The sequence below is a fragment of the Triturus cristatus genome, chromosome 1_2, assembly GCF_964204655.1.
Source record: "Triturus cristatus chromosome 1_2, aTriCri1.1, whole genome shotgun sequence".
Classification (NCBI taxonomy): Eukaryota; Metazoa; Chordata; class Amphibia; order Caudata; family Salamandridae; genus Triturus; species Triturus cristatus.
The window spans coordinates 1,055,956,295-1,055,976,103 of NC_140580.1; the positions used below are offsets into that span (position 1 = coordinate 1,055,956,295).

The following is a 19,809-nucleotide window of genomic DNA, read 5'->3' on the forward strand; positions in this document are numbered from 1 at the left end:
CAGTTGCCAAAAACAACTTTCACGACAGGGTGAAGGCTGTTGCCTCCTGGATGAAGGCAAAAAGAACAATTGATGGACAGAATGCAGAACAATGTCATACATTCATCCCAGTACAGAGATCTGAGCCTAAATCCATCGTTTTTGTTGCTCCCCGTGCCATTCCAGTTTGAACCTAGCCTTGGAATCCAAGTTCTTATTTTTTTTACCAAGAACCTCGCATTAATTGCAACCCCCTGTAGATTAGTGCATCCATATGTGCAGCCGGACTGAAGGCAGACCTTGGGACCACTAGACTTGGGGAAGCATAGATCATGCAGGTACCCTGAGAAGCCCTTAACTCATAGAGGATGGGAGACCAGGACACTACTCCTCCCAAAACTCTACTAGTGGAATTAACACTCAACTAAATACTCGTGCTAGAATAACTGCAGAAAAGTGATTGAGACGTGGACTTCTGGAATGAGGCCGATTTTTTTAAATCATATAAATTGTGGAATGGTAGTTCATACATGTACAGCACCTAATCAGAGGAAAAAGCAATGACAATAAGCTTTCTTGCTGGGGCAAAGGGTACCGCAGCCTCATTGTACATGTGTAGAAATGTTTGTTTTGCAGAACTTTGAAATCACACTAATTGTATTGGCAGACCTACAATTCGTGTTAGAAGGCAAAATCAAGGACTTTATCTGGTGTAGGAATATGGATTCCTAAGCAACTGATCACTGATACCTGTCAGAGGACATTTTATGTCTGACTCGATGGTGAGGTCTGCAATATTAAACTCAGCAGACATTCCACCAAAAGAGGAAAATAGATTTAAAGGGGCAGATTGATGAGGGACTTGCGCCCCTTTTACGCCGCCGTTGCGTCACTTTTGTGACGCAGCGGCGGCGTAAACCCTGCGCCATGTTGCGCCCCATTTACATCGTGACGCATCTATGTAGATGCGTCTCGGTATAAAGCCCTGCGCCACATGAAACCTGCGTCAGGTTTCATGTGGGCGTTGCTACTCAGGGGGGGCGTTCCGTCGCAGGAACGCCCCTGAAAAGTGACTCAGTGAAATCTATAAGATTTCACTGAGTCACTTTCCCAACGCTGATGCGTGAAAACCCTGCGCCTGCTTGAAGCAGGCGTAAGGCTTGACGCACCATGTTAGGGATGGGGTAGGTTGGAACAGTGCTGGAGTTGCGTCGCGCTTGCGACGCAACTTCAGCACTGCGCCAACCTTACACCGGCAGATGCGTCACGTATCTGCTTGTCCTTGCGCCACGATGCGCCGCACTGTAAATGCGGCGTATCTGCGGTGGCGCAAGGTCAAACTTGCGTGACGCATCTTCCCTGGCGCACCCATGCTGATTTGCAGGGATGCGCCAGGGAACATAAATCTGCCCCAAAGTATTTATTTTCAGCTTCACAAAAAAACATAGCCAGGTTTTTCGATATTGTTTGAACCAATTTTTAAAAGTGCTAAAACATCAAGAACGTTGGAGAGAAAACTACACAAGTCAGCCTTTGACTCTTCAACAACTGTTGCAATAAGCAATCATTTCACCTGAATATTGTATGCGATCACTTTTTCCTCCTAAAAGACTTGTAGTATTTTTTGCCCACCCAACCTGCCTGCCTGAATTGACAATGCAAAGAGGCTACGAGTCTCTGGCAGCAGGTCTTTAGTGAGAAATCAAGAAAAGAGGAATCCGAATAATCCCCAGGCAGCACTGCCATCTCGTGGTGCGTTAAAATATGACAAAGGTTGAAGTTTTTTCTTCAGAAAATGATGCATCCTTAGATCCATTTTGGATGCCAGGGTGCCTTTTGTGTTAAGAAAAAGGCTCTAAATGCTTTGTTGTGCCCCTTGAATAATCGGTGTAATCTCGCGTAATTTTTCTGTTATCGCGCGTAATTAGGCTACAGCAAATTAGGTGAGTTACCCCCATCCCAGTTTGAGGGAAGGGTTGAGCAGATTGGCAGGGCGAAACACAGGCTCCTGGGAAAGGGGGACGCTTCGTGGCCACTTCTGGTGCACCCCAGCCTTTCAGAGGGGCCATTCAGCTCACGGCAAATGGATATCTGGGCAATATGGGAAATTCGTAGGCCCCTCTTCACATTTTACAGGTGGGGGGTTGAGCATCATTTTGTGTTATGCTCCTGCATATAGTGGTCGGAGGAGGAGGGGCCGGAAGAAGGGGAGGAGAGAAGATGCAGCCGTCTGTGTCAAGCAGGTGCCATTCCTGACCTAGGTGATGTGTAAATGGCTTGGCGTGTGTTCCAAAAGGACCTCTTTCTCAGAGTATGCATAATCTAATAGAATGCAGGCAGCCTGCACCAACTCTCCCTGCACCCCCACACTCGCTGCATCCTGAGACCTTATATCAGGCCATTTGGCCGCACAAACATTTGCTGCTTTTAAGGGCCACCTGTCCTGTCCTCCCCTGCCTTAGGCTGAAGACTAGTGTTTCCTGCGTCGACACAGCCCTGTCAAGGCAGAAAACATCCGGGCGTTTACGCAAGCAGAGAGAACTCCATGGAGAGTGCAGGTGTGAGATTCACAGACTGGGAAAGGGTGTTGGAAGACACAATAGCAGCTCTCTTTTGAGCAATGGCAGCGCCGCGGCATCTCCCATGTGTCAAGGCGCTTCACACGGCACAGGATACGACACAGACAGAGCAGCTGCAGTCTGGACCACTGATATGATTTTACGGGAACCAGCAAAGCTTGGAACACCCTTCAGGCCCTTCCCACAAGCGAAGGGAACAGAACAGTGGAGCTGAGAGTACAGAGAGCGCCTTGCCTGCCTGGATATGTGCAGGGCCCGGGTTGGAGGCCACTGGAATAAGCCACTGCAGTTTCTGAGTACAGCAAAAGATCATTTCTAAGTGTGTGTATGAATTTAGCAGAAAGCAGCATGTTTGAATAAAGGCATTGGTACATTTCAGCACAATATGGAATTCGTGTCATTTGAAAATCAGCTTTGAAACATGGACCATGTGTACCAACAATGGCTTTATGTGGGAGCGAAAGAATTGCATCTTACTTTTCACTTCTGCACCCAAACGGGGATTGGTAGGAACTGTATCTGTTTTGTTAGACAAAAGTAGCCAAAGTGTGTGGGTGAGACACGGACGAATGTTTGCCTCTCAGGCATCGCTGGTCAAACCTCCAATCCCCACAGCATGCCTTCATCTAACGTGCCACCCTCAGCCGTGCCCAAGTGCCAGGTTGTCTGCAGTGGTAAAAATAGTGGCAGATGCAGCATTCCTAAGCCTCTCAGGGATAGTGATGTGAAGTGGGTAGAACTGTTTTTGCAGTCACACATAGAATATAAAAAAGAGAATATTCTGTATAAAAACCAGCAATATCATATTTTCATAAAATATTTCCTACAGGCACCGTCTATAATATTTTAAAACCCACACTTTTGAGAAGTGACAGCTTTCCCCTTAGTCAAACACTTAAAATACTGATAAACTTTGAAACTGTGCACTAATATTTTTTGCTATTTATATTAAATATAATGTATAAATACATTCATAACAACTCTTCGATAAATTTAAAACAGCTCCCCTACAAGAGATGAATTGTTACTAAAAGCCACGGTGGGGAGAGTGGATGCTGTACAAAAGTCCGGGGTGGTCTTTCAGACTGAGATGGGCCTGCCCAGCTGCAGGCCCGTGGGGAGGAGCAAGGGGGACCGCGCGACCACTCAGACATCAGTGCTGATACTGCGACTGCGCGAGAAGGCCTCGCGCATGGCCGAGAGCCGGTTAGGGTTCAGAGGCTGGAAACTTGCCAGGTTCATAGGCATTTCAATCTCCTCCTGGCTGATGGTTTTGTAGCTGACACGGTCCCCGCCATTGCGGACCTCCTCCGGCTGCTGCAGGAAGAATGGGGTATCATAGTGCGGACAGGTGGGACAGATAGTCCGACAGTGCGCGTGCGAGTGCTTCTGGGTGTATGGCGAGGAGTAGAGCGACGGCCCATTGGCCAGGGCTATGTTCCTGTTGCTGTGGACTGGAGGGAAACGAGAATGGACCGCAAAGTCAGGCTCTTCTTCATCCTCTTCAGACTCCTCCTTCTTGCAGCAGTAATACTAAAGAAAGGAAGGAAGGACAAACATGTAGTAAGGAGCACATCTGTTCAAAGAGCATCAGTTGATGAGCAGTCATTCTGACTAATTCAGTTGTGCTCTTGCTGATATTACGGCATTATAAGGGAAATAGAAGTGATAATCTCAGCTCTTTTTGTGAGAACATTTACCTGAATGAAAGGATGAGTAAAATGAACAATTAGATATCCCTTACTGAAAAGCGGCATTGGCAAAAACAAAAATATCTAATGTTGACTGCTGATGGTTTGACTTTGCCAGTGCTTATTTTGTTTGTGAACGGTTATTGTTTCAAGAGTGTAAGAAAATGTCCCTTTTGCATGATTACCCCAAACCTTTGGACTGGTGCTGCTGGTTTTTTTTACTCTGAAAGTGCACTGGGACCTGCTAACTAGGCCTTAGTGCCCTCACCTTTAACACGTGTATGGTTAGTTTAATTGGTTCACCCCTAACTGGCATAAGTTAAGTTACTTATAAATCCTTAGTGTAGGGAACTAGGAGTAATCAGGGCATGAACTGAAGCACTTATTGAATCTCCCCAATTGTGAAAAAGTAAAGTCTGATTCTCAGGTTGCATTTTAGACTGGCAAAGGGATTTTTAAACTGCTACCTCGACCTCTCGATTTAAATCAATGGTAAAGCCTGAATCTTCCTTTTTAATATTATTAAGTAAGCCCTATGGCAGCCTTACAGAGCTCTAAAGGCAGAGAGCACTATATTTAAAAGACAGTCATGTGTTTTTAGACCTTTACATGTCCTGACCGTAAAACCCTGCATTGTTGTTTTTACTGTAGTAAGTCTAGTTGCCCCATTGGTGAGTATGAAGTTACATGTTGACAACTCAACAGTGCTAACTTCTAAATGGGTCTACTAAATAGGATACTCCAATGTGTCAAAAGAATCATTGCATTAATCCTGAATTGTTGTTCAAGTCGAATTTAACATAACTATTTTACAAAGGGCAAGTTTAGAACGTTGCTACTTTGATGGCCAAGTTTTCAAGTAGCCAATTTTGATTGAACATAGCTGCTGTTCTGGAGACACCTGTCTGCCCTCCCGGAGAGAGGTGAGAATGACTCTCAGGACGAAGAACAAACCACTTGCCTAAGAAAGAGGAGTGACCTCCTCCTGGCAAAATCTCCGGAGTCGGTGTGAGCCCAAAAAGCGAATTTCAAAATGGAAGCCGCCTTCGAAGGGCAAATCGCAGTCACAGTAGGAATGGGGTGCTCATGTGTTTAGTCAGCTAGGCTGTCATCTCGGGCAGGGAATGAAAAGTTGTTGTCTCAAATTTTTTTCAAGAGGAGTGAACCTCCCCGGTTGCCACACCTCTGTGTTGGGTTAGCTAGCACCACACACAGAGAGAAGCATCTTGCCATGTTGGGAGTGGGCAGAGTATGGCACTATGGGATAGCTAGATGCCACACTTTACAGAAAGTAGTCATCAGATAGTAGGGGACCTGGTAGCCCATTGGCTAGTGAACCATCACCACCCCTAGGCTCATAGTGGACATAAAAGTGACACCCCTAGCACCCAGACCTTCTCCCTGGACACACCAAAGAGAGGCTGCACCAAAGTCTGGACTGCACCTGCTGAACCTGTTGACTAGCAAAGAGAGGAATATGCGTGCAGTGCTCCACTCATGGAAAAGTTGCTCACATGTGCTAGAGAGGGAAAGTCAGATGGCCAACTCTCTGTTACATCCACAGGGACATAAAATATGAGAAGCCCTTGACAGCCCGGGTCCAAGAAGCCTAACCACTGCTGGACCCGTGGTGCAGCCGGGGAGACTGAGTCCAATCCTTACAAGGTGCCCAGAGTCTGCTGACTTTATGGTGTTTGGGCTGCCAACTTGGTTATTGATAGTGGCTGCTATTAAACATATGGAGAACAACACCAATGCTCTAATGAGCCTGCTACCCCTGCACAATTGTTGTTTTTAGGTTTCTTAACTTTTTATTTCCTGTTCATTGTGATCGCCTACATGACTTTGTGACAGGAATCTTTAAATACAACAGCCGGTTCTCCATTAGGGCAGTGAAGGTCATGACTTCTGGTAACCTGGCCAACTGGCTGACTACCCTCTATACTGCAAATCAATCCTAAGTCTAACCTTTGTTGACCTCAAGTGATATGTAGTAGACTTATCAGATTACGTGTATTCTACAATCATATCACTGGGGGTCATAGTCTCATTCAAAAGTTTCATAGAGACATACAGTTGCTCCACCTTTTTCCTAAAGTTTCCCTTTGCCATTTTTTGGGTATGGAGTTAACCAAGATCTTTTGTTTTTGATAAAAATATATATACTATACCAGTACTTAATTTGAGCCAGTGGTTTCCGGTGCTCGCCACTTAATTGTCAACAGTAGCACTTGTGACAGTCTACCACATAGTAACTAGGTTTGTCTAAATTGGAAACCAGCACAACAACAGTTGTTTATTAATTCGATATATATTTAAAATGACTAATACGTGCTGCAAAAGCTATTCTCATAGCTTAGGGGGCCTGGAATAGTCACAATTGTCAGTCTTGCAGGAGTGTGATGGTTAGATGCTGTAATTGGCAGCGCTGACATGGGCAACGGGCGGTGCAAGCAGAAGTGGTCTCCTGAGGAGGACCCTGGCACTCATTTTGCAACAAATTAATCACTGTACTATACATAGTTATAGGAGCTGTCAGTCATCCATTAGTCTGCTGTAGTGTCATTCACATTTTGCTTCTGCACACAGCATGGGCACAAGGTTATCCACTGGCATCCCTGACTGTGAGTGATGGCACTCTGGTCTTGCACAATGCGCACTTGGCACAATAAGGACGGCCCTTCAGTGCATGCTACTAGTGGCAGAATGTGCAATTTTACATTATAATAAATGCATATTAGATTTTAGAGAATGCTTGTTTTCATACAAGCCATGCTTTCATTCAATAAAAAAAAACCAATTACAAACAAAATATGCATTAGCAAAGCCATAAGTTCAGCAGCCAACACCAGGCATATTTCCTTAGCCAATGCGTGTCTTAATTTTGTTTGTGATAATTAGATCCTAATATTTTCCTTTTTATGAACTTGACTTTAACCGATCAATTATTCTTTTGACTGTATTGCTTAATTAATTTGTTGCCCATTGCAGCCACACGCAAAGTTACTCTCATAGTATGAGTCTTAACTTGACCCATAACATTAATAGCGACCAAAGGTACTTTTAAGGAGTCTGTGGTTTGCGTTTGGACGTTCTTCCTAACTAGGTCGTTTTGGGAGCTCTATCACTCATACAGTTAACATCCGTGCACTTTACACCCAAGCCTGACAAAAGCACGTTATACAACTTTTTTCAGCTTGTCTCCCTGCACCATTCCTTTCCTTGTAATCTAGTATGGCGTGTTGGCGCATCAGTAATTTTGACAAAGAGAGAGACTACAAGAACTAGGGGGCTTATTTACAAGCCCTTGCGTCAATTTTACGCCGCTGGTGCGTCACTTTTTATGACGCACCAACGGCATAAAAAATGCGGCATGTAGCGTCATATTTACAAAGTGACGCATCTAGGTAGATGTATCACTTTGTAAACCCCTGCGCCACATTATACCTGCGCCAGGTATAATGTATGCAGGGGGGGCGTTCTGACGCAAGAAAGGGTCTTATAAGTGATGCAGTGAAATCTATAAGATTTCACTGCGTCACTTCTAGGACGCAATATCTTACGCCTGTCATGGCAGGCGCAAAACTGACGCAGGCACATTTCACATGGGATTTGCCCATGTGTAATGACCCACTGCTGGAGTTGCGTCACTTTTGTGGCACACTCCAGCAATGCATTATTTTTGCGCCTACAGATCCGTCAGAAATACTGACGTATTTGGAACTCCTTGCGACATGATGCATCATACTGTAAATATGACGCATCATTGGTGTCGCTGTTTTCTCGCAGCGATGCGTCACTTTTCATAAATGAGGCCCTAGACGTTTTTAGGGAAGAAAGAGCAAACAGCAAGTTTGTTGCATTCTTTGGGAGTGGGGGATGGGCTGCATTTGTATTCTAAATGTAGGTAAAATACAGAATCATTAAAGAAACACTTAATTCGAACTAAAGATATTAACATTCGAATGGTTTAAAAAACAAAATGTGCTATGTTAGATGATTAATTTCTTTTTTTTTGTTGCCATGTCATTTGTGGCATTCCAATATAGTATTTCAGAAGGCAATTAAAAGCATTGCCTGGTATACAAATAAATTCACATAAAACCGTGCAAGCATACAACCATTGACATTTATTATAATTAATCTGGTGATGGGTTCCGGCGCTTTCCTCACAAAAAAACAAACAAATTAGTCAGGGATCCCCTGTTAGCTAATTATAAACTTCTCAACAATTGTTTAACCATAACTTACACGACGTCTACACCAGGGTCTGTTGAAGCAAAGCATTCATTATATAGCTGTATTCGATGGTATAGGAAGTCGGCTCATTAGGTACGCCATTAAAACAGTATTCTAAAATATTCGAGTGGTTCTAAATTTCCCTTTGATAAAACAGGTTTTCAACGCTTGCCTTCGAGGTTCCATCAAAACTGCATAAAAATATTATATATGTATTAGATTTGTCTTTTCCTGTCCCCTCCATCGAAACAGACCTTCTGTTATTTGTACCTGTGACATGTACCCTCTTTTTGCTTTCAGTACTCGCCTGTATAGAGCTTTCAATGTTAAGCAAAGCTTAGATGAAGTACTCATTTTTATGCATTTTTTTTTTAACAAGTTTGTACGTCTGCCCATAGTGTCGGTTTTACCTTTTATCTTTCTTTTATATTTGTTTTAACAAATAGTTTTCACAATTTTCCTGTCAATCAATCAGTATGTGTATGAATTCACTCCTCTCACCCCAGGGTGTTTCCCTAAACTGAACTAAGTGATATCTAGCTAGGAGGAAATGTTGATGTTTAGCCCAGGGACTAATGTAGGCCATGTGGCCGGAAGTACTAGGACCATTAACAGAGGCCAGACACGTAATGAAGAATTTGGGAATGTGGCTCGATTCAGAACTGAGATTTCACCACCAGACTAAGGGGCTGATTACTATGTCATTTGGAGAGGCTCAAAATGGGATTCAGTATTGCAGAATCCGATTCGGAACCCTTGCTTCAGAACGAATCGTACACATTTCCCACTGACTGATTATGATGCCCAGAAACCGTTCAGTCAGTCCAAATCGGTTCTGAAAGACATTGGGACAGCCCGAGTCTTTCAGAGCCGAACCGTACAGCTCTATGGACACAGTTTCCGAATGAGCGATTACAATGACCGATTCAGACAACCGTTCCGATTCGGTCCGCCCGAACCAAATCAGCTGTCAGAATCTGTCTGTGGGGGCCGGTTGTGGGCCCCCCTTTACCCAGAGGAATCCGATTTGGGCCTTCAGGGGTACCCAAGAGACACCTCCTCCCAACCATGCACAATGTGTCAGGCACCATGGGGTGCCCGCCACAGGGTGCACGTTTCCCCCTACCCAACCCTTTTTTCAATGGGAGCCTGTGTTCTCGTTCGGAACACAGGCATTGAAGTCAATGCGAGTCTGACCGAATTATGTTGGGAAGCATCGTAATTGTTCGTTCGGACTTGCAGGACCCGATTTGTACGGAAACGATTCTGAGACCAATTCGTTCAAAACAGTTTCTGAATGACATCGTAATCGGCCCCTTAGACTGTGACCAGCTGCTTATTCTGGAATGCTGAGGAGTCTCAGGGAAATTCCTTGGCTAATGCCTACGGCAACTCAAAGGACTTTGATCATAGCCTGGCTGGACTATAGAAATATCATGTACCTGGGAACTTTGAAAGCTGCAGTTAAAAGGCCCTAAATGACTTAGAATGTGGGCACATTCTCCTGGGCCACATCCCTAAATACTCTCTGGTCTCTACTCAGGAAGCTCCACCTGTTGCCTGTAGTTAAGCACATACATTTCAAAGCACTTTTTTTGCCCATAGGGCACTTAGAGAGGCGATTTCTCGCTACTGTAGGCAGTTGGCAGCCCCCTACTGACTCTCAAGAACCCTGTGCTCTACTTATCTTAGGCTAGCTCAAGTTCCAAGGATGTATTGTGCCAGACAAGGAAGTCTTTCCTTTAGATACCTTGCCCCAAAATTTTGGAATTCCCTCAATATCTTCCTTTGTTCTACGGAGAAGGTATACCATAAACAACTGAAGACTTGGCTGTTCTAATTCTGGCATTAGTGCTGTGAGTGGCAGATTTGATTTCTGTATTAGCGCTGGCAAACTCTATTCGGGCAGCTATGTGCTCTACAAATGTTAAAAATAGAAATAGAGTAGAAATATCTTGGAAGGAGTGACCTGACCAACTTATTAAAATTAGGGGCTCATTTACAAGCCCTGTGCACTGCCGGAATTTTGCAGTGACATTCCAGTGGGGCACAGGGGTTAGCCATACCTACAAGGCCAAGTAAAGCCACCCTCTATTGCTTTTCATGGCGTGAGGATACGCACGCAAGTTGCGGCATTGCCTCACAATAAGTTGGGGAGGTGTGCTATGGGCGTTACCGTGGGTGTTCCCACATAACAACCAGGGCATTTGACACATTCCTATTTTTACTAAAAGTTGCAAACCTGGGAATGCTTCAAAAGCGTACGCCACCCCATGGGAGGTGTAGGGGAGGCAGAACGAGGAGAAATACCATTACTTCTCCTCTTTTTTTCCTCTTTCTACGTGTGCTGCATTATGCAGAACAAAGCAGCACACATAGAATGAGAAAATCCCTGCCATTGATTCTTTTGTATGAAGGATGATGCACCTTCCTGCACAAAAACAATCATCCCTATCATGCAGACACCCTTGCACCATGGTGCATCGGTGCCTGCGTTGGCGCAAGGCAGCAAATTGAGTGCCAGCACAGAGAAAGAGGTCAGAAATGCTCCGTATCTGAGAGATTAGGTGCATTCCTGCCATTATCTTTTGCTGTAGTGTAGCACAATAGGAAGGCTTGCGGCACTGCCCTACTGCAAAAGTTTGCAAATGAGGCCCAAAGTTTTTAGAGAATCTCTGCTCAACCCCTGCTAGCTATGGCACAAGCAGCAGGCAAAAAATGTGTGTTAAGTTCCAACTATTTGAAAGCCAAGAAAACAGCACAATAATATTCCCAAAAACATTTTTGTAAATAGACATGTAATAATCAAAAAGATGTCAGAATGATACAAATTAGATAAAGGGAACCAGAGTTATGAATTGTTCAAGTTTTAAGGAAAAAAGTCACTTAGAAAATGTAAAGCACTATTGAAAAAGATCACTTTGTAATTTACCGGGACCTTTGTGGAATTGCAGACTGACCACGAGGGAGCAGAGGTCAGATACACCAAGCGAGTTGCCTTGGACAACGTTTTTCCCTTCTGACTTAGGATACATAAATGAGTTGCACAATACTTGGGAGATTCACCATGCAGGAAGTGTCCATGAGAATATACAGATTTTGTGCAGTTAATCTGACCCAGTCCCACGAAAATACAAGTTAAAACCCCTGGAATGGGGAGTACTGTTTTATTTCAAATTTCAAAGTTGATAATACTACAGCAAAATCATATTTTTGTGGGGTTTAGCACATTTACCATCTGTAACCTCAGTGGTTTCATAATCACCAAGACTGTCAGATCTCTGGGATAGATTTGCCACCTCACCCAAGTCCAAGATTTTACCGTCGGACCTTGGTGCTTTATTTAGTTCTCCAAATCCTCTGGTGGATTAAGGCAAGAAGCTGCGGCCAGGCAGACCTTTGACTTAAGGTCTTGCTGAACCTGTTTTTTTTCATGGCAAAAAGCTCTGACAGGAACAATGGAACAAAACCATTTTCTTAATTGCTTTGAGTGTCGCCCTACCTAAGTAAGCCCCAGCACATTGCTCTGGTCCTCCAACGATGGATGAAATAACTAAGACCCTCTTTTCTCCCGCTACTGTCACACCTGCAGCCCTTTGGTCTTCATAACAGGATTTTTAGACACAGGTCCCTCTGCAGGTTTCCACAAGGTCCTGGTCTCAGTCATCAGTTGAACCCTCTGGGACTCTCTTAGAGTCAGAACTTCTTTTGGCTTTTATGTTTCTGGATCAGTGCCTGGATACCCACACTCTAGAGATTCACATAATGATAACATACCATAACATAACAACATAACGTAGGAGGCCAACCAAATTACCCTTTACTACATATATACTATTAGTTCATGCAGCGCAGCACAGCAAGGCCATTTGCTGCGCTGAGTTGTGTGAAAAGGGTGGAGTAGAGATCCTACCTGCACAAAAACTATCCTTAGAGACATATTCCTTTTTCCATGTGTGCTGCAGAATGCAAAACACATGGAAAAGGAAGTAATGAAGAGAAATAAAGATATTTCTTCCTGTTACAACTCTATTGGGTAGCTGCACCATTTTGGCACGAACACAGGTTTACAAATGTTTGTAAATCTGTGATTGCATTAAGATACATGAGGGAATGCTTGGTACCCTACCTGTGGGCTTTGAAGCCTACTGAGGTGTGACATATTTAATATTCAAAGGCAAGGTTCTTTCCTGTCCAAAAGGGTTATTTTGACAGATTTGATTGCAAGTTTAAAAGTTGCCATAGTGAGGCTACACAGGCAGGAATGCAGCCATGTCTTCTTTGGCAGTCTAGTCAATGGTACAGCATGTACTGAAGCCAACAGGTGACATTTAACTTACCATGCCATTTGTATATTTTCCTGCACCATTTACCAGGCCCTTATTGGAAAGTTAAATAATACGCCAATTAGGAGTTAGCCAATTATGTCCTCTTCTAAGGATCAGAGCACATACAATGGGGCCTGGTTAGCAATGCCCCAGTATGCAGATCTCAAAATCCAGCATCATCAGTCCACAGAATATGGAAGTGACCAAGCAAAAATTAGTATTTTTTCATCACATACAGCATTACCATCTTATTAGGCATTGAAACTCACATCATTATTAAACTTCTTTCCAGGATTTATTGCTGTCTCCCCTTTCCACTACTTCCAACTTGCCTATTCTTTTCTGGTTGAAACAACTGTGGGGTATATTCTAAAGAATGTGTGATAACCATCGCAAAAGTTACTTACGTCGTGTTAAACAAGTATTCACAACACAGCACTACCATGCAATAGTCAGCAGATAACGCATCAAATGGCCGCGTTAAAATCAATGCCATGCCGCAAAAATGCGAAATACGAACGCAAAAAAACTGCAATGAGGCCAAGCGCAATACAAAAAGCAGCGAAAACCAGCGGCAGGCCTGCAAATCCCACGCATCTGGTGGGAAAATGCACTATAAAAGCAACAAAAACAACACACCAGAAACAAACCAAAGTGCGTAGCAACATGGATGCACCCTGACCGAGTGCAGAGGCTAACGCGAACCCCACAAGCCCCACAGACCACCAGCAAGGAACAACGGGGTCAGGGAAGGCCAAGGAGAAGAGGGAGGGGAAGACAGGGTGCAGGCCGCAGGAAAACAAGACCAGAGTCATGGAGGTGACAGAACACAACCAGCAACTGACCCACAATCAGACTACCTTGAATGCAGCCGGAGTGTCGAGGAGGCCAAGTGGCACTGGCATGAGGTGAAAACCTAAACCAGGCCCAAAGCCGCTGCCAACAGAAAGGCAGCAACAGCGACAGGAGGTGGGAGTCCTGCGCCACAGGAGGAGCTGGAGGAAATGGAGGCCAGTCATCAGTGTGGAGACGGTGCAAGGAGGTGGGAGTACGAACACAGCCCAAGAGGACCTGACACAACAACAACAGGGTGAGGAAAGAACAGGGACTGGGGAGACAGGGGGAGATGGGTAGAATGGCACACATGCACAACGATGTGTAGCACACTGCACACCCACAATTACCCAGGGTCATGTCCCCCATCCCTGTGGCACACTGCAGCACACACACACAGCAATCACAGCACATTCCATGACAATGTGACACAAAGTGCAACACAGACACTGCAGAACAGGGGACACAACTGTGTCCACCCATGCGCAGAAACAGGCCAATCACATGTGACAGAGCAGGGAACTGTGAGATGCATATGTATGGGTACAACCTCACATCAGTCATGTAGTCCAAATGTCCACTGTCCCCCGCAAATTGCCAGCAACGCCCAAACAGTCACAATGTACATTGTCACACAGTCTGCATGTCTACAATAACAATGCGCCAACATAAATGTCAACACAATGTCAACATGCCTCTCCCCTTCACATTGCAGAGGGACAAACAACACCTCCAGCAGGTCATATCAGATAACCCATCAGTGATGCCGGAGACGACCACCACACCTTCGACACCGACGCCCTACCACAGCCCATGGACATCCCAAGCAACCCACCACCAGGATCAGGGCAGACAAGCTACTTAGAGGAGAACCCAGCCCTGCAACAGACCACATAGCATGAAGCACCCGCAAGCATGGCTGGCTCACAACTCATCCCCGACCCACAGATGGCACCCCAATGCCAGGTGACAGAAAGCCAAAAGGAGGTGGCCGAACAGGTGCGGGTGTGGTCCGAACCCATGGAAGGCGAACTAGAACACATACGTGGGTGTCCATTACCCTTCAGTAACCACCTACACCCCACAAAGGAGACCCACACTGCCATAGAGACACATGCAGATGCACATTCCCAGTACTGAACCACGCCCAGGGGCACGCACATATCAGTCACACATCCATGTTGTCTCTGCGTACGACGGCCCAGTCCACTGTTCTTACGAAGTGAGTGGGTGATGACAAAGGTACATGTCCAAGCCCTAACCCACTGCCTGCGGTGACATGTCCGTGTTCGCCGTACACAGCACAATGTAATGTCGTAGGGCCCAGGCCCTCATGAATACAACAAGACCACAGGGACACACACAGATATCATGTTGAGCTGGCTACGGGCACGTGCGCCCGGCCCCCTTTATTGGCAGGGCCACATGTACAGTGACGCCTGTGCTGGAAGTGTGTGTGGGGTGAGTGCAAGCCAGCCCTCAGGGAGATGTTGGTGCTGGCAACAAATACAACAGTGAACACTATGAATAGGGAAACAGACAACACCAGCATTACAGGGACAACTGTGGAGCATCATGGAGGTAGCCAGAGCAAGTCCAGAGGCCACACAATGAGCAAACAGAAGTGTCAGTGAGTTGCAGTGTGCTGAGTTTGGGGCACTGGAGCTGAGCGCGCTCATGTGAAGAAAATGTCTTGGATTGTGTCCCTTCGGGACATTCCTGATGAAGCTGCAGTGTGGGGGGTATCACACCTGCATCATCTACCTCATCATCGTCCCAGGTCTCCCACAGTGCCTGAGGTGACATTGCTGCGTGAACTCTCCACAGCACATAACAAAAATAGTAATGGAAGATGATTTGTGGTGCACTGAGTTAGTGGCACCTGGAGTGCTGAGCAGGGGACCAGGCAGAAGATGGCATCCACGACAGGTGTGAGCAACTCCTTCAGTCTGCCAGTACGACCGTTTCGACACTGGCAGATGGTGGTTGGAGTTGGCCCTGGTGATGGTGGCGTGTGCCTTCTGCGGTGATGCAACGTCCGGGTCGGTCAGGACTCGATTTGATGTGTGAGCCCTGGTGGTCCGCAGTTGAGCCTGGAGGCAGCGGACAGCGCAGGGCCACATGCACATGGCGTCGATGACCCCAAGACCACCGTCACAGAGGTCATCCAGTATTCATCCAGACAGGGTCCCTGACTTGAGCTGCACAGAGTTAGTGGCCCCAGATGCACAGTGGCCGGCACAGGCACCCCGCCACGGGACGGTGAGTTGCTGTGCACTGGGGCAGGGCCACGCGGACTGAGAGGGTCCTCATCGATGTCCGAGGTGAATGTGGCAGAGGGCTGAGTGGGACAGTGGAGGGTGTCCTCCAGGGCATGATGCAGAGGACTGATGTTACCCGGAAGCAGCAAATGGAGGAGTGGAAAGTGACAGCCTGGTTGCCACCACAAATTCGGAATCAGCTACATGAGGATGAAAACTACCCCCTAGTCCATAGACTCAGACGTCATGAGTGAGTATCCATGAATGACGGGGAACAGACTTAGTGGCACCGGGGCTGAGAGGGGATGCAGTCTGCGATGATGCCGGTACACTGACATGAACTCGGCCATTGCTAAATCAAGACTCTGTGACCTACTGGACCGCAGTGTAGGCCGGAGGCAGTGGTCAGCAGTGGGCCACAGCCACGTGTCATAGGCTCGCCATGCATAGAGTTAGTGACACTAGGGCAGTTGTCGGTAGTGTTCGATCACCTCTGTAACGATGATTGTTTTTTCCGCCCAAATGCAAAGCGTCATTTCCTTACGCCTCTCCTTGCGTGCAATGATATGCACTCTGCCTTTGAATAATCGATGTCCAGTTCAAATTCTGTGGCCTACTCGAGCGCAGCGTAGGCCAAGAGCAGTAGTCTGCGTGGGGCCACAAAATCTTGCGGTTGTGATGTACTTCTTAGACCTGTTGGCACATCGAAGGGTGTATAGTGACATACACTCAGCCATGATTTATTTGCTATGCCATGGTGTAATAAAGACTCAGTTCCAAAAGTGCGACCTAGTTGGCCGCATTGTCGGCCGGAGGCAGCGGTCAGCGCGGGTCAACCACTGTCCAGCCATCTCCTCCTGGATCTCTCACACACGACGTTGGAATGGCATTTGTATCAGATTGGTGGCTGACCAGAGCTGAGCGGGTGTGCAGCTGGCGAGGAAGCCGTGTCCTGCCTGTAACGGACTGCATTGGATTGGTGTGAGTGCAGTGCAGGCCGAAGGCCGGAGTCAGCAAGGGCCCACAGACACGTTTGGTGGGAGTCCTATGCACAGACGTGGTGGCACCACATCGGAGGGAGTATAGTGACATAAACTCAGCCTTAAATCATGTACTCTGCCATGGTGTAATCAAGACTCAATTCCAAATGTGTGTCCTACTTGTCCGCTGTGTATGCCAGTGGAGTACGTCAACGGGAAAGGAGTTCCGCGAGCCTGTGTTGCAGAGGCCGTGATGGTCCGAGGAGTCTGCCAGGGTTGGGGGCCTTGGGCTTGGAGCTTTCACCGGCATGTGGTGAGCCCTCTGACACACGCCGGTGTCGGCAGGTGAGCAGTGATACCTGGATGTGCAGGGGCGGCCATGACAGCTTTGGGGAACAGCGGCCCGGAGTGCAGCAGGTGCACAGGATCCCAGGCAACACCGCTCAAGGCATAGACCTCATGGCGGGGTAAGAGGCGCCGCACTGGTAGGGACATTGGGCATTCCGGAAGAGGACCACGCCCAGAGTTATGTGCCTTTTATTCACACCCCTACACTGGCCTGGCATACGCCGGGCCAGCCCACTCCGCTCATGCTTACGGGGGGGACGTCACAAGCTACATTTGAACGATCTTCCCCACTGGCTGGGGGTGACATGGTTGCGTCCACTTTCCACTGCACTTCAAACACCAGCAGTGTGTGTCAACATGGATATGTGTGTGGTCTGCATACTGCAGTCTGGCCAGCAAATCCACGGCACACTTGGCATTGTGTACATTCTCATTCATCAGTCCCTTGCCTCCTTCGCACATGCCTGGTCCCCACCTCTGCCGACATTCTGCTATTGTGTGTCTGAGGTGCCATGCCGTTGATGGCTCATGTACATGGCTGGCCCAGGTTCCCACAGTGAGTTGTGCTGTCATGTCTGGTGGGTGTGCATGTTGTATGTGAGCTTGTGACGTGTGCTGCATGATTGTGGAGTTGAGGTGTGTGGTGTGTGCATTTGGTATTGGCCAACGAGCAGTGCATTTCCGTGGGTGCCATCCTGGTGGCGCAGGTTGATGATGGACTGTCGGGAGGTGCATGTATCATGCACACTGTCTGCGTGGTTGGCGGCGGCGTTGGTAGAAATTCCTCGGTGCTCCACTGTTGCCTGCACATTGGTAGGATACGTGCGCTTTCTGTTGCGCTTATTGTGTGCAGTTGCCAGGGGCAACTAGTAGGACATGTGAGCAGTCAATTAGCCCCTGGCACGTGCGTGAAGCCAGCTGTGGCATACATGCCTTGCTTGGTCTCCGGCTGTTCCTGCGCAGTGTGTGTGAAGTATAGATAGTGGGGTACCAAGCTGATGGTGTCATCCCTGACCGTTGTGGGGGACTTGCGCCTGGCTGTGTGACTCCTCCGTCTCAGGCGGATGTTGGTTGGAGGGTACCAGAGGCCAACACGTGCAGCATGGCCAGCAGGTTTGTCTGCGGTGGGATGTTGGTTATCCACTGTGTTGGTACCATCAGCCTGTGGGCAATGGTGTTCAGGTTGCGGAGGAGGGTTGTCCCTTTAAGCAATGACATTCTCTGGTGTTGGGTCTGTGAGGTTGGTGCATTTTCGGAGGGTCGCTGTCTTTGTCTGCGCTGCCTCTGTGTTGGTCTGGTGGGGGGGGGGGGCGGTGGGTGTCCGAGTTGTAGGGGTGGTCTGGGGGGTGGCAGAGGATGTTGGGGCCCTCTTGGGTGTCCGGCACGCATGTTCAGTGGCTCCATGGCATCTGTTGGTCTTCAGATTTGGCTGTGGGCTAGGCTCCCTTTTGTGGTGCAGGTTGCCATCAGAGCTTACACCAAGTCAGAGCAGGTAATAATTTCATGCTGCTAACGCGCATTATTGCATGTTTCGTGGTCTTTTCGCCGATGTGGCTGGTCGTTGAGAATGCTGCAGTGTGGTGTTGTCGCAGCCTTTTGCTCGGGAACGCCTACTCTGCATCTCATTAGCGATTGTTGCCAGGGTCATCTGCAGCGAATTTGTTTGCGGCTGCTATCGCGGGTAAACTGGTGCTATGAGCTGTTTGCACCAGCTTGTGAATGGGGCGATAAATTTATCGCGACTTTGGCTGCGATAGAGTGCCGTTAACTCGGCAATAGCTCCTTGAGAATATGCCCCTATGTCTATCTAGATAACTCCTTACACCCACATTACAAGGGTGCTCTCAATTACGATGGTTTCGTAACTGCAGTTAGCAGCACCATCAGAATTATGCAATCCGTGGGAACTCTACTGGTCTCTTTACTTTTACCCACCGATTTTGGCTGCTAAAAGCAGTTGAATCTCTGAGTGAAAGTCCAGACCAAAATGAGGAATAACCAGAAAAATCTGATTAGTAAATACAGATTCCCCTGATAAATCCTCATTTATCGGTGAACCCTCAAGGTTAAACTCATAATGTGATGGATATTTCCACACTTACAGTTACCAGTATCCATGGAGGTATAGATAATCTGACCCATTTACTAGGCTTATTCAGAATGAGGGCAATGGAGTTCCTCTAGTCTCTTCTTGATAAAAGCAGCAATTCCGTCTTATTACATCCAGGAACTCTACAACTTGCACATGACATTATGCAATCATTTTTTTCTGATTTCTGTCCTTGGGGTAAACCGAGGGATGCTGTAAGAAATTGGGTTCCTGGCTAAGGGGGTGGAACCCTATTCAGGAAGCAACCAGAAGCTTTGTCAGGGTGAAGTCACAAACAAATACAAATCAAACTGTGCTCAACCCTCTGGTAGATCGGCACAGAGCAGTTAGGCTTAAGTTAGAGGCAATATTTAATTTATTTATGCAGCACTTCAAACAGTAACAAAGTGACAAACAACAAAAGAAAAATCCCACACCAACTTAGACAAATAGAGTAATTTTTAATAAATAATTTAAGACC

At 46.9% G+C, this 19,809-nt stretch overlaps 1 protein-coding gene across 1 annotated transcript in view; it reads right to left on the bottom strand.

The window, feature by feature from the left end:
• Positions 1-1,713: 1,713 nt before the first annotated feature.
• Positions 1,714-19,809, bottom strand: part of FAM163B (family with sequence similarity 163 member B) — a 396,063-nt gene continuing 377,967 nt past the window's right edge. Inside the window, exon 3 of the mRNA XM_085615938.1 lies at positions 1,714-4,091. Within this exon, the coding sequence (XP_085472064.1) occupies positions 3,705-4,091 (387 nt within the window). The 3' untranslated portion in view covers positions 1,714-3,704. The remainder of the gene's footprint in view (positions 4,092-19,809) is intronic.